The sequence below is a fragment of the Saccopteryx leptura genome, chromosome 3 (genome assembly GCF_036850995.1).
Source record: "Saccopteryx leptura isolate mSacLep1 chromosome 3, mSacLep1_pri_phased_curated, whole genome shotgun sequence".
In the NCBI taxonomy this organism is placed as follows: domain Eukaryota; kingdom Metazoa; phylum Chordata; class Mammalia; order Chiroptera; family Emballonuridae; genus Saccopteryx; species Saccopteryx leptura.
The window spans coordinates 92,601,338-92,613,689 of record NC_089505.1 but is presented as its reverse complement, the minus strand read 5'-3'; the positions used below and the strand labels follow the sequence as shown (position 1 = coordinate 92,613,689).

At 48.8% G+C, this 12,352-nt stretch overlaps 1 protein-coding gene across 10 annotated transcripts in view; it reads right to left on the bottom strand.

Annotated features, from left to right (window-relative positions):
• PRDM2 (PR/SET domain 2) overlaps window positions 1-12,352 on the bottom strand; it is a 111,377-nt gene that overhangs the window by 16,007 nt on the left and 83,018 nt on the right. Inside the window, exons 9-10 of one of the 10 annotated variants that reach the window (XM_066375110.1) lie at window positions 12,130-12,224; window positions 7,860-9,684 (exon numbers count right to left, since the gene is read on the bottom strand). The exons of 5 other annotated variants lie outside the window; for them this stretch is intronic. In XM_066375110.1, coding sequence (XP_066231207.1) covers window positions 12,134-12,224 — 91 coding nt within the window. In that variant the 3' untranslated portion in view covers window positions 7,860-9,684; window positions 12,130-12,133. Of the gene's footprint in view, window positions 1-7,859; window positions 9,685-12,129; window positions 12,225-12,352 lie in introns of those variants that run through there. 4 more of the 10 variants (XM_066375112.1, XM_066375111.1, XM_066375113.1 and 1 more) reach the window with 4 other exon arrangements.

Sequence of the window (12,352 nt, the reverse complement as noted above, 5' to 3'; positions counted from 1 at the left end):
CCAATCCGTTCAGGGGCCTCAAAGTGGGTGGCGCCTACCTGAGGGCAAAGTTCACACACACACACACACACAGTTTTCACACCAAACTCACTGGTAAAATTCAATCAAGGAGCCTACATTTATATGAACTGAAGGTAAGAGTATAAAACATCTACGAACCTAGGCACTGGTTATCAGAGTCTGGCAAACTTTTGGCGCGGTATCCTGACCTAGGAAAATCAAATCAACGGGCAGGTGCACCTGCTTGTCCACTCTCAGGAAACGGGATGGGCTGGACTCCAGACACTTCCTCACAGATCCAACCACGTGTCCGCACGTGGCCCCAGAGGACACATTTCCTCTGACCCCAGACTTAAGGACGGCAGCATGAGGTGAAGGGAGAGGCACTGCTGTGTTTCAGCCTCGCTGGGCAACAACCCTTCCCAGAGAGGCTGTGCGCTTTGCCCCACTTTCCACTTCCTTCTCCCCACAAATCGTTTCTTAAACCCCTGTGGGTTGTGGGAGCTTAAAACTTAACACTCACCCCCCCCCAGGTTGTCTGTCCAGCAAACATCACTTACCAGGACAGGACCAAGAGCCAAGACACACTTGCACGGATGCGCACACCACGCTGGCAGACTCGCGTGTCCCCTCAGGCCCTGCCTCCCTCCTCACCAACGGGGCTGTCTGTGTCGGCAGGACCGCTGCCTAGCTTCCCAGCTCACAGGTGACGAACAGAAGCACATCTGGAGGAGACCAGCGAGTGCCGACGATATGCATGAGTAATAGATGGCAAAGGAGCCAGCGAGGGCATCCTTCCTGGAACATTTTTAAGTCACATCTCAGGTGTCGGGACCCTGGCAGGCCAGAGTCGCCTCTGAGGGCATCACTTCCCCACCACATGGTATTCATCAATGGTTACTTTGAGGCTTCAAGGAAAGGGGAAGTTGTGTCTAGTGCAGTTTCTAAAAGCAGGGAAGTAGCAGACGCATTAGGGCCCGACAGCCAACACCTGTGCAGCAGTCCTCTCCCCTGCCTGGCTTCCCGCTGGCCACACCAGACCCCCCAGGCACCAGGCCCTCTGACCCTGAGCGTGACCTCGCCTCTGACTCCAGCCCCTGTTGCACCCCAGGCAGCTGCTCCCCAGGCACCGTGCAAACCTGCTTGCCAACTGTGGCTTGGACAGACTTCTATAAAATAGAAAAAAGTTGACACAAGGAAGCAAGACGTTGGATGAGTCAGTATCTGGAGCTGCTCCTTCCCTAACAGAGCTGGGTAGCATCACACCACGCCTGGCTGGGACCACACAATCTGGTCACCCAAGAACAGACAAACAGGACCAGGGTCAGGGAGGACCAAGACATGTGTTCACCTCCTGCGTGTTTCAGCTCCTGCAAACCAACAGGTGCTTCTCGTCCACACTTGGCAGTTGCTTGTCAGGGAGACGTCTCCCTGCTTCTTCAAGATGCCACTGGGAAGAACCAGATGCAGCCAAACCTTCCAGATCAGCAGACCAGACCCCAGATTTGACAGATGGGACCAGACTGCCTGGACCTAGCTCTACTCTTACCACCTGGGACCTTCTGCAAATTGCTTAAGTCCTCTGTGCCTGTTCTTCAATTTATAAAAAGCATTTATCTCAGTTTTATTTTAATGATGAAATGGATAATATAGAAAAAGCCCTGAAAACAGTGGCTAGAACCACTTAAAAATACCAGTGACTGTCCTTCCAGTATTATTTCGGTGAGTTGGGGTTCCTTGATCAAGTTTTCAGAGAGCTGATGAAATGTGTTCTTCTGAAGCTACCTTTTAAAATGTACATTTTGGCTTTGAAATTCAAAACCAAGAGAAAGTGACATGTAGGGCGGCACTTTAAATTTCAACACCAATGGAAATAGTTATAGGGAGGGTGGATAAGAAGAAAACTAATCACCTTTTTTCTCACCTTGACTAACGACTGCCTGTTTAATCGCTCATTTTCTTTAGTTCCGGTGGGCGGGAGCAACAGACAGAAAAGCAGCAGCTGTGGTCTCCACATGAACAGCTCAGGCCCAGCTGAGACAACAAAGACCCCTGGGGTCACTGGTGGCTGAACTAGGTAGGAGTCACCCGAGGGCCCACACAGGCAGCGGAGAATGGGGGGGGGGCACACTGGCTAGGGTGACCTGTACTGTCATGAAATCACATACATGGCAAATCATCTTTGAGCAGAAGCCACAACTTTTAATCCGATTGAAATGGGACATTCAACCAGACACTTTTCAACACAGCCACCGTGACGGCAGCTGAAGTTGACGGGGCACTCACTACAGCAAGCGGCATCTGTGGTCCTCACAGGCTTGTCTGTTGTCTTCACCAGCATCCTTTGTGGTTGGATTGATCATTACCACCATTTCCCAGAAAGGAAAACTGGGACAAAGGGAAGTGACATAACTTGCCTGAGGTAACAGAGCCAGAGAGTGATGAAGCCAGGATGCAAATAGTTTATTCAAGTCCAGTAAGTAATTTATTGAGCAGCTACTATATGCCAGGCACAGATGGACATGCTACACATGCAGCAGTGAGGCATTCAGTAAACCAATGTAACAGGTCGATAACGGAACATATGGAAGAGTTCAGTGTCAGAGTGAGGAGCTGGAGAGAAGCAACGGAACTTATTTCAGAGCAGATGGTCAGGGAAGGCTTCCTGGAGGAGGTGACTGCTGAGCAGCAGCTCTGGGGCCAGGCCAGTGCTCTCACCTACATTCTACTGCCTGTGATGAAATCACAGTGAAACCTCCAAACCAGGCCAGTGTTGGCCTGCACTGCACCATCTCCTTCATGGATGGCAAGAGACCTTCAGAAAAATTCTGAACTCAAATCCTATTGTGTGTGATCATGGCAGCCACCATGAACTGAAGCTATGGACTATGTTACACAACCTCTCTTCAGCGAAACCCCATTCTGGGTGATGACATCAGCGTGAGACATTTGGGGGAATTAAGAGGTTTCCCAATGCCTTTAAGAACAGGGCTTTGGAATTGGACGGCAGGGTTTGGGCCCTCACATATTAGCTGTGTGGGGGACACAATGCAAGTGAGGCCACCTCCCAGGCTTGATCTATGTGTAAATGAGAACGCTATCTCCCTCCGGAGATAGGAGAGCTTCATACAAGTCAAGCCATGCAGAGCCCTCAGGACAGCGGCTCAGCAGTGGCCAGCATCACTTCAGGGGCTTCTGCAAGTCCCAGACCACGGGACGGAGTTCATCACGTCCACAGCCCGACATTTCTGTGATCCAGCTGGACCATTAACGATGTTTTCTGAATGGCTAACTGACTGAGTCACTACTGGAAAATGTGCCTGACTTCATGAGTCCAGTAATAGCTTGGGAACAGAAGCCATCTGAAAACATTCCTAAACTCAAGTTGGGTTGGCAAGAACTGGATATGATTATAAAAAAGCCAACTGAGAAGAGACTGGTACTGCAAGAAAAATTGAATCCATGTGAGTTTTAAATAACTTCATTCCAGTAAGAATATTAAAACATTACAGTTCTGGCAATTATTAAATACTAAAACAAAGGCAATGATTTAAAATGGAAATTCCATTTTTAAGCTGAAGAATGGAAATTGCCACAACTGTACTCTAAGGCCTAAACCTCCTTGTTATTCACTTATCTGTGCAACAAAGCCCACGTTTCTTTTTAAAAATGATTCCTACTGAAAATTTACATTCAGATTTCATGCTAAGACTCAGTAGTTAACTTTAGCAGAATTCCAGACTGTACAGTAGGCTCCTGTCTAAACACTGCTGTGAAACTATTCTTAAATTTGTTTTGACTCAGAATAGAAACCTGTCCTTTGAAAGCCCTCCGCAGCTTTCTGTCATGGCTGAAATGACCCTCTCCCCCCAGGTTCTCAACCCTAACTGGGTAACTCAGGTAGCACCTGTCAATGTTCAAAATGGCGGGGTCTTTGTCTGGCTTTCTGCTGTTTACGAGCTGGACACGGGAAAGCAGAGGGAGGCAGTAGCTTCTTCCGTAAAATCATTATGTCCTCTGCCCACACCCGCCTGAATTTTGGGTTGCAGAGGAATCCAGCTGGTATAACTGAGGCAGAAAACGGAAGCCAGCCCCAAATCCTATTACCCCAACAGCCTGGCAAGTTAACTCTTCTAAGGAAAAGTATTTCCCAAGCCCCCCTTTAACGATGGCTCCCAACAGAACTGCAACTAATTTAATGCAGTCGTGATGGTTTATCCAATTCTTAATCTAGAAAGTAAATAAAACCTACCCACACCCTCCTGGCTCAAATCCTGTAACTTGCTGCCAGTAGAAATGTCACCCTCCGCTTGGCACGTGCCGCGCTGCTCGCTAAGGTGGGGACGCTAGCCCCCATCAACGTTCCTTTCTGGGCTGGGGCCCAACAGGTCAACGTTCTCAAGTGACACTGACCTCTAGCCCCTTCTTAGAACCGCTTTCAAATCTGTATGCTAGTAGTGAAATGAGCTGGATTTCCCTTAAACAGATGTTTGTGGACTAACCACATCAATTCAGAGAGCCAGCGGGACTTGAACGGCTTGGGCGGGGGTGGGGGGGTGGGGGAGGGCAGAGGCACATCCCACAGTTAGAGGGACACCAGCCACGGGTCTCCTGAGGAGCCGCTCCTGCTGACGGGCAGTCCTGCTGCGGCAGAGACTTCCTTGCCCACAAAAGGGCTCTGCTTGCCCACGAACGCAGGGAGGGCCTCCCTAGAGGCTCTTCTATTGAGAGGACATGAAGCTTTTAAAAAAAAACAACAACTATAAAAACCACAGACAGGATGGGACAGGTTGGAGGCAGGTCAAATCCCAGCCTGCCGCTTGAGAGCTGTGTGACCTTTCAACTCCCCCGAGTCCATCCACTTCCCCATCTGCAAATGACACCGACCAGCCGCATGCTGTTATTGTCAAGAGTCAGGTTTGAAGAATGCTTATCGCGGTACCTGGTACACAGAAAGCAAGCGGAAGGTATGTCAGATTCCCCAGAGCTTGTCGCCGCTTGCAGAGGAACTTGAGTGAACCCGTGTGGCTGGGGGCAGGGAGGGGCCAGGGTGGCAGCCTGGGCGCCTGCTCCTGAAATGGGGAGACTGGGGCACAGAACTCGGCCCCACCAACCAATGAGCGGGCTTACATTTTCCCTCTACATCTCACTCACTCAAGCCTCAAGTTTTGTTCCTTTTTTTTTCTTCAGTTTTAATTTGACTAGAAGGACTTTGCACAATAATATAGAACACACCATTCCTGCCAATCTGAACCTAGTTTCTTCTTTCAAAAAATAAAAGTCCCACGGCCCCGTGTATTTAAGACCCTGCGTCTTGCAGGGCAGCTCCCAGGACAATGTCACCGTACCAGGATGGAGGGGCCCGAGAGGATCTCTGGCTTGAAACAGACACGCTGGGGGAGGGAGCGCACACCAGGCGGTGGGCTTCCCTTCTGGGGCCCGTCGCCTCTTCCCATAATGCACACACCTCTCCCCAGCCCAGGGCTCAAGGCCGGCTTCAGAAGAGCCCTTTGACCCCACAGCCTTTGGGAAAATGGGAATGACAGTACCCGTTCTGCAGGCCGAGTGTCAAGATTAAATGTGGTGCTCAAATCAGAGCACACATACTTTAGCAATTAAGGGCTATACACATTATTTTTTCCACATAAATTCTGCAGTGTGCAATGAAATTACCTGTGAAACTTAAACTGCAGACTACACAGGCTCCGCCCCCAACCAGCCTCATTTAAAGGGTCAGTCCTAGGACTCTGGAGCAGGCAGCCCCACCCCCTCTCTGGGTGGAGTTGGACAACCCCTGAGCTGGAGGGCAGGGCGTGGCTCTTGTCTTCTGCCAGCCAGGGCCCAGTGTCCAGTGATGGTGCCACCACTGCCAGGGCAGCTCAGCACTCCCGCCTCCCCCCAGAAATGGCTTGTCCACCTCTGATGCTTGAGTCTACTCTCGGCGGGGCCTGACCAGGACATCAGTTGAGAGGTCAGACCCCGAAGCTACAGCAGCAGGACTGGTGCCACCAGGGAGGGAAGGGGCGGGGGGCTCCAGGGCCTGTGAACACAGGACAGAGACGGCCACTCTTCCCCTTTAACCGCCACCCTGGTCTCTAGTGCTCTGAATGTGATCGATGCAGCCAGGGGAACCTTTTCCTCACCCACCCGCTCCTCTAACCCACTTTTAAGACAGACCGCCCTTAATGAATTTTTTTATGGATGTTAAGTCAAATCTACTCAAAGTGAGGTTTGCTATCAGGTTGAAACTCACATAAATAAAGGACGGGATGCACTAAACAAGCTGTATTTCAGTGGTCACTTTAATGGAAGTATTAAGGCCAGTGGTCACCGAGGTAGCCATACTCCAGCACTAGTGAGAAGCCTCCTCTGGACCACCTACATACAGCCTCTGGAGTTGTGACAAAGCAGCAGGTTCAGAACACAAAGTATAAAAATGTGGGAAAAAAAGGCCACCATGCAAACTTAAGCTGCACAGGGATCGGGATGTCTGTCCATGGATAGAATCAGAGTGCAGCCTGGTCCACGGCAGGCGCTTGATAAATGAGTGTGGTTCTGTAGAACGTCTTGCTAGAAAGTACTTGTAACAACCAAATTCACAAAGCTGTCCTAGAAAGTCTCATCAGACACATTGTGACAGTTGCTTGGAAATAGCAGCAAGGACACAGACCCCAGTAATTAGCTTAATAATTTTTTTTTTTAATGCGTACTTCCATAGAGAGTAAAAGCAACCGCCACTGGGCGGCTCGCTCCTGGCAAGATGGGAGTCAGACTTCCCGGAGACTCCTCCACTGGGGGAGACCCTGAGAGTGGCCACATCCAGGCGCTGCCGTGGGAGCCGGGACACAAGACAGACCCGGCCCTGCTCCCCAGCCCGTGAAGGCCGGTCAGCCTCCGGCCCTGGTACAAAGCCCTCCTCTGGAGGCAGAACGCAGAGACTATCAAGCCATGTTGCATGATGGGCAGACTGGGAACTAAGAACTGGAACCAAAATAACCTGCCCAAGGCTGAGCCACCAACACGGGAGGCAGGAGGCTGGAGGCCAGCACTTGTAGGCGCCCGCTGGCTGCCGGCAGAAGGGGAGACCAATGGCCAGCACACGGCCATGATGGCAGCAGAGCCAGGCCCTTTTCACCGCACAAGGTGCGGTCGTCGGCAGGCAGCTGTGCACGGTCAGTCCTCAGTTTAGCAGGGCAGTTCAACCAGCATGGAAAGCCATTCTGTGACTCCCCTGACCTCTCGCCGCCTCCCCTTGCTCTGGCACACCCTGTCCCTTCCACGGGCCTTGAACACGGGAGCCTCACAAGCCAGAAATGGGAACATCTGGCTGGGAGATGCTGATCCTACCTTAAGCTTTACGGCCTGTGCCCAGGGAGGAATGACACACAGGTACGCAGTGGGAGCGTTATAGGGCTATCGTGTAGAACTTCATGAAACTGCTGACAGTCAACCCTTCTTCATCTCAGGGAAACAGCCAGCCCATAGAAACAATACAGATGTTCCATTTTGTTTCATTCCTTAAGGATGCTTAACAATAAAAATCCCCAAACTAGAGTCAATGGTCAGCCAGCACAGAGGAAGCGGAGACCCCACATGCGAGATGCTTTATTTCACTATCGAGGTGCCTCTCAGCACCACCGCCGACCAGGCGGCCTGCCACATGGCCCATCGGGGATCCGAAATGACAGATGGCCAGTTAACGCCAAACACACACCAGTGTGGAGGTTGTCTGGGCGGAATCCCTGAGCTCTGAGCACTTGTCCTAGGGGCCTCTTTATTGTTTGCCCTTAACTGTTGTTCCCAACCGTGTACAAAATGCACTCCTTTCACAAGCTTTTAGCAAGTTTTTTATTGGTTACAGTGATATAAAATGTATCATTTAAATTCTCCCTCTGAGTATGAAGTGCTTGCTAAACAACAGCATGAGAAAACTCCTCCATCTGACAAGATCGTGCTGGAAGGGGATAAACAGCAAACAGCACTCTTCACCTGTCCGTCTACAATCCATCCCCTCCTCTCTTAAAAGGCCACGTTGGTTAAAATCAACGGACAACCCCTTTTGTATGTCAAAGTGTAAAATTTAATGTTTTCATTAGAATAGTCTTTCATAGCATTAACTCTCCAACAAGGAACAATAAAATAACTGACAGCCAACTCTGGTACAAGAACACTCTTCCAGATTAACAACTCAGATAAAAATGCAAAATAGAAATCACATAGAATACAATTGAAGCGTCCAAAACAATTTAAATAATTTTAAATATTTTATTTTTAAACGGCTACAAATGCTTTTATACAATATGTCAACAACAAAAAGTCCCCAGAACAGAAATGTAACAAAATGGGAATGATAGTGAAAGCGTTAAAGTGGCACAAAATCACCAAGTAAGTGTTACACTACAAATTTTAAGAGGTAGATTATTTTTAAAGGTAAGAAACAAAGAAAAAAAAAAAAAAAAGAACCCAAAACCATGAATAGCCTAGCCATTTCCCACCAGCTCAGTTATTAGGGTGATACTGCACACAATGCACGGAGGAGGGATATGGTCAGGATGAAGCCAATCTGCAGTCTTCCCGTCTCTGGTAGAGACCGAAGGGTAACACCTGGTATGGCAATCCACTCTGACTTACACGGAAACACACATCCTTACAGGCCTGGGTGCATCCTGGGCACTGGTATATTGCTACATAGACTCCAACACGAGTTATGAATCAGTGCCAGGTAATGGCCTGAGAGGACGTCCACCTGGATACACACGCGAAACTGGAAGAGGTGTAAAAAGAGTCCACATCCAATCTGGTTTCCTCTCGACTAGGCTGGCAATCTGCTTGTGATAAAAAGAAGCAGGCTGAGAGAAGCTAAATGCCTCTCTCTGTCCATAATTAATTTTAAAAAGGCATCAAGAGCTGGTGTCTGACCAAAACATCTTAAAATGAGTGCATTAGAATTTGTCGCCCTGAAATCTACAACTCACTACTGATAAAAACAGCGCTCTTGCTTTGCAAGGTTAAGTTCAAATCATCCTTCCTCTGCTGTGTGCCAAAAGTGAGGGCCATTTGAGTTCTCAGTCCCATGACGATGTGCCAGGGCACCAAGCCCGTCTTACAGCGCCCTCTTGCATCTCAATCACCCGAGTGCTCAGTACGCGTGGTGGGCACCAGCGAGAAGTGGGTGCCTGACTCTAACCTGGGCAAAGAGAAGCCTACCGGCAATGAGTTGTGTGCTAGGATGTGTGAGTCAGGTTCACCTGGTCTTGAAAGCTTGGTAGATTTCGTATCCTTGGTTGTAGTGTTTATCCTAAGTTGAGCATGCATTATCTTTATTTAGTCAATTAAGGTTTGCTTTGTGTGGGGGGCTTTTTTACAGGAAGTTCCTAGAAAATAAGAAAACTGGAGATAAATAACAATGTAACACAACCTCGTATAAACTGAGCACCGTAAAGGGAAGGTGAGCAAACCATCTGACAAACATTAAGACAGCGACAGAATGACTCTGAAGGTCATGCAGGGACTCGGGCTCCTACTCAAAAGGCACGTGCAGGCGAGGCCCAGCCCTGTCTGGGGTGGTGTGGCTGGTACAGGTGTGAAGAGGTTAAGATCGTTTTACTTTTTAGAAAATTCGTGGTGACTGGGAAAACTTGGAATTTCATCTTGCTTCTCCATCTTTAAAGTGTTTTTGATCGGCTGCAATGAAAAAAATAGGATTTTTTTACCAAGAGCTGCTCTAAAAGGAGAACTAAAGAATGTAAAAATAGCTCGGATTGACAAAGAACAAAGACGGGTAAGAGGGGAGTGGCGATTGTAGCTTTTCTTGTCTGTCTGTCTGTCTTCCAGGCCACAGACACGAGCCCTGAGCGAGCGCTCTAGATCCATTCCCCCCAGTGAGCCACAGGAAGGCTCCGACTGCTCACCGTGGAAGGTGAGCACACTGGACTAAGGGAGGCTCTAAAGGTGGCAGCATGCTCAGCGTCCTTTGCTGCTTTGTTCTAGGACGAGGATGAGGAGTCCATGTCTTTTTTGTACCTTCACTGGCACGATGGCTAGTGCTCCCAGACATGATCAAGCTAGGGGACTCTGCTGAGCCCTGTGTGACGTGGAAAACTCAGACCTCGTTCACATGGCTGACTGCAAGTGTGTACTGGAAACGCTGTGGAATCCTACACTGGCCTCAGATGGAAAGCGTCTAAGTGTTGGGGGGCGGCCCTTAGGCACAGACTGTCATAACGAAACACACAGGAAAAGGGGGGACGCCAGCACAGCGGTATGTTCTTGATCACACACCAGGGTAGGGAAAGCGGAACCACTGAGAACAGGGAGGAGGCGAGCGTTCCGAACCATGCACCATGAAATCATCCCTGAGTGACACTTACCAGCAGAAATATACCGAAAGGGAAGGCACCTCTAGTCCACACACTCCTGACCACTGTGACACAGGACGCAGGGAGGACGAGGCCTGCTCTCTAAGCCCTTGTAATCATCACCAGGCCTAAAGTCAGGAGTCCCGGCTCTATACCAAATGTGTTAGAAGGTACTAAACAGACCACAACAAACCCCTGAGGAAATGCCCACTCTTGTGTCCAGATCATCAGAATAGGATGTCCTGCACTTCACAAATGTGTGGCTACTTACAGATGGGCCTGTGTCAGACAGGTCCTGCTGTGTCCACACACAGCACGGGGCCAGTGACACAGGGGTCAGCGATGTGGATGCCCGTGGCTAGCATCTCCCTGTCAGGACAATCAGTTTTGGTCCCTTGTAGGCTTAAGGGTTCAAAAAGCCCTGGATGAGTAAGAGGCTGAGTGAACTTCATAAATTTAGTTACTCAGAGAACTCCCCTTTACAGTATCTTAATTTTTCATGTCTTTACCCTTGCTCTGTGTAAATGGGATCCAGCATGCTCAAAAGCATCAACCACCTGGGAGACATTCTGCAGTCCAGTCTGCAGAAATGATGGCACATCCTGGCTCTTTAACCTTGAAGAGGACTCGAGCTCAACAATGTCCTATTGCAGTGGAACTTCCAGGACACAGACTGAATACAAACAGGTACAGTTAAGCGGCTACAGGCAGGTGTTTTAAGGGATGACAGACAGGTGCTTGTGCATATGTGATGGCCAGAAGCCAGGTGCTGAATAAAATCTCCGGGTAACTAATTATTTAGTACATTTCTGAGGTAGCTTTTTAAAAATCTGATCCTTTATCGCGACAGTCCATTCCAATCAGCCCGGTTAATGCCTCTTCTCTACCCCTTTCCTTTAACCGTGCCTGCGGCACACCAGCACCCAGAACTCCATGTCAGCTGCGTACCAGTGACAGCACCCGAGTCTGCTCCCCAGGCAACTCGAATGCTACTTGTCGCAAATACCAAAGAAGTTTCAGACACTGAAAGCTACAGCCAGGAAAGCCTATTCATCTGAAAGATCGAAGTTTTAAGGGACTTTACAGAAATTCTGATTAGTCTGTACAAGCTTGACCTGTAGGCATTTTTCTGGAAACAACAGGAATTCCAAGAAATTACATCAACCAAGGTTATTGAAGTAACTTAGAAAGTTTGAGATGTCAATATAACAAATTTAATTACTGCCCTATATTTAAGTAAGAATGCTTCCTGATACATGGAGAATACAAATAAAATAGTAAAATCACCTCAAATCTAAGATGAATTCGTACATTACTGGAACATTAAGGCACTAAAAGGCCAGGCTGACTCGCCCTGGGTTTCAACAGGTGGCTGAAGGAACCACGGGGCTCTGGCCTCACTGTGGGTTCTGGGGTTCTAAGCACTGTCCCGGCTTCTAGTCCTTTGGGGTCTGGCCTGCTGATCACCCTCCGCCTGGAGACAGGAAGGGGTGGAAACTTAAGGCATTTTAAAATCAATATGGTTGTTATTTTGTTTTAACCAATGAGGCAAGTTTTTTTTGAATGAGAACAGAAGAAAGCATGGATAACAGGAGCATATTCTCAGTGACAGTCACTACGCTTGGGTCACTGAAATAGTAAACAAGATTGCAAAGTGGTTTTAATGACCCCAGAGATCCATTTTAACAGAAAAAGTGGTCTATAACCCAGACAATAATATAAGTGACACAGAAATTAGCCGCAATAGAAAGGGAGTTTAAGAGAATCTCACCTTTTCATAACAGGGCGCTTCTGAGAGCTTTTCCTGGCCTCACACTGGATTCCCGGCTGGCCCTAAGGATGTGGCACCTTTGGTGAGTCCTAGGTCTGAGAAAGAAGCTGGCTCTATCTATCCCGCTCCGCAGTGGCCACAGCGGTCACCCCTCCTCACACGCCTACAACTTAAGCAACAGCTATTTCCTTTAAGTACTTATGTCAAAATTACACAGGAGAAA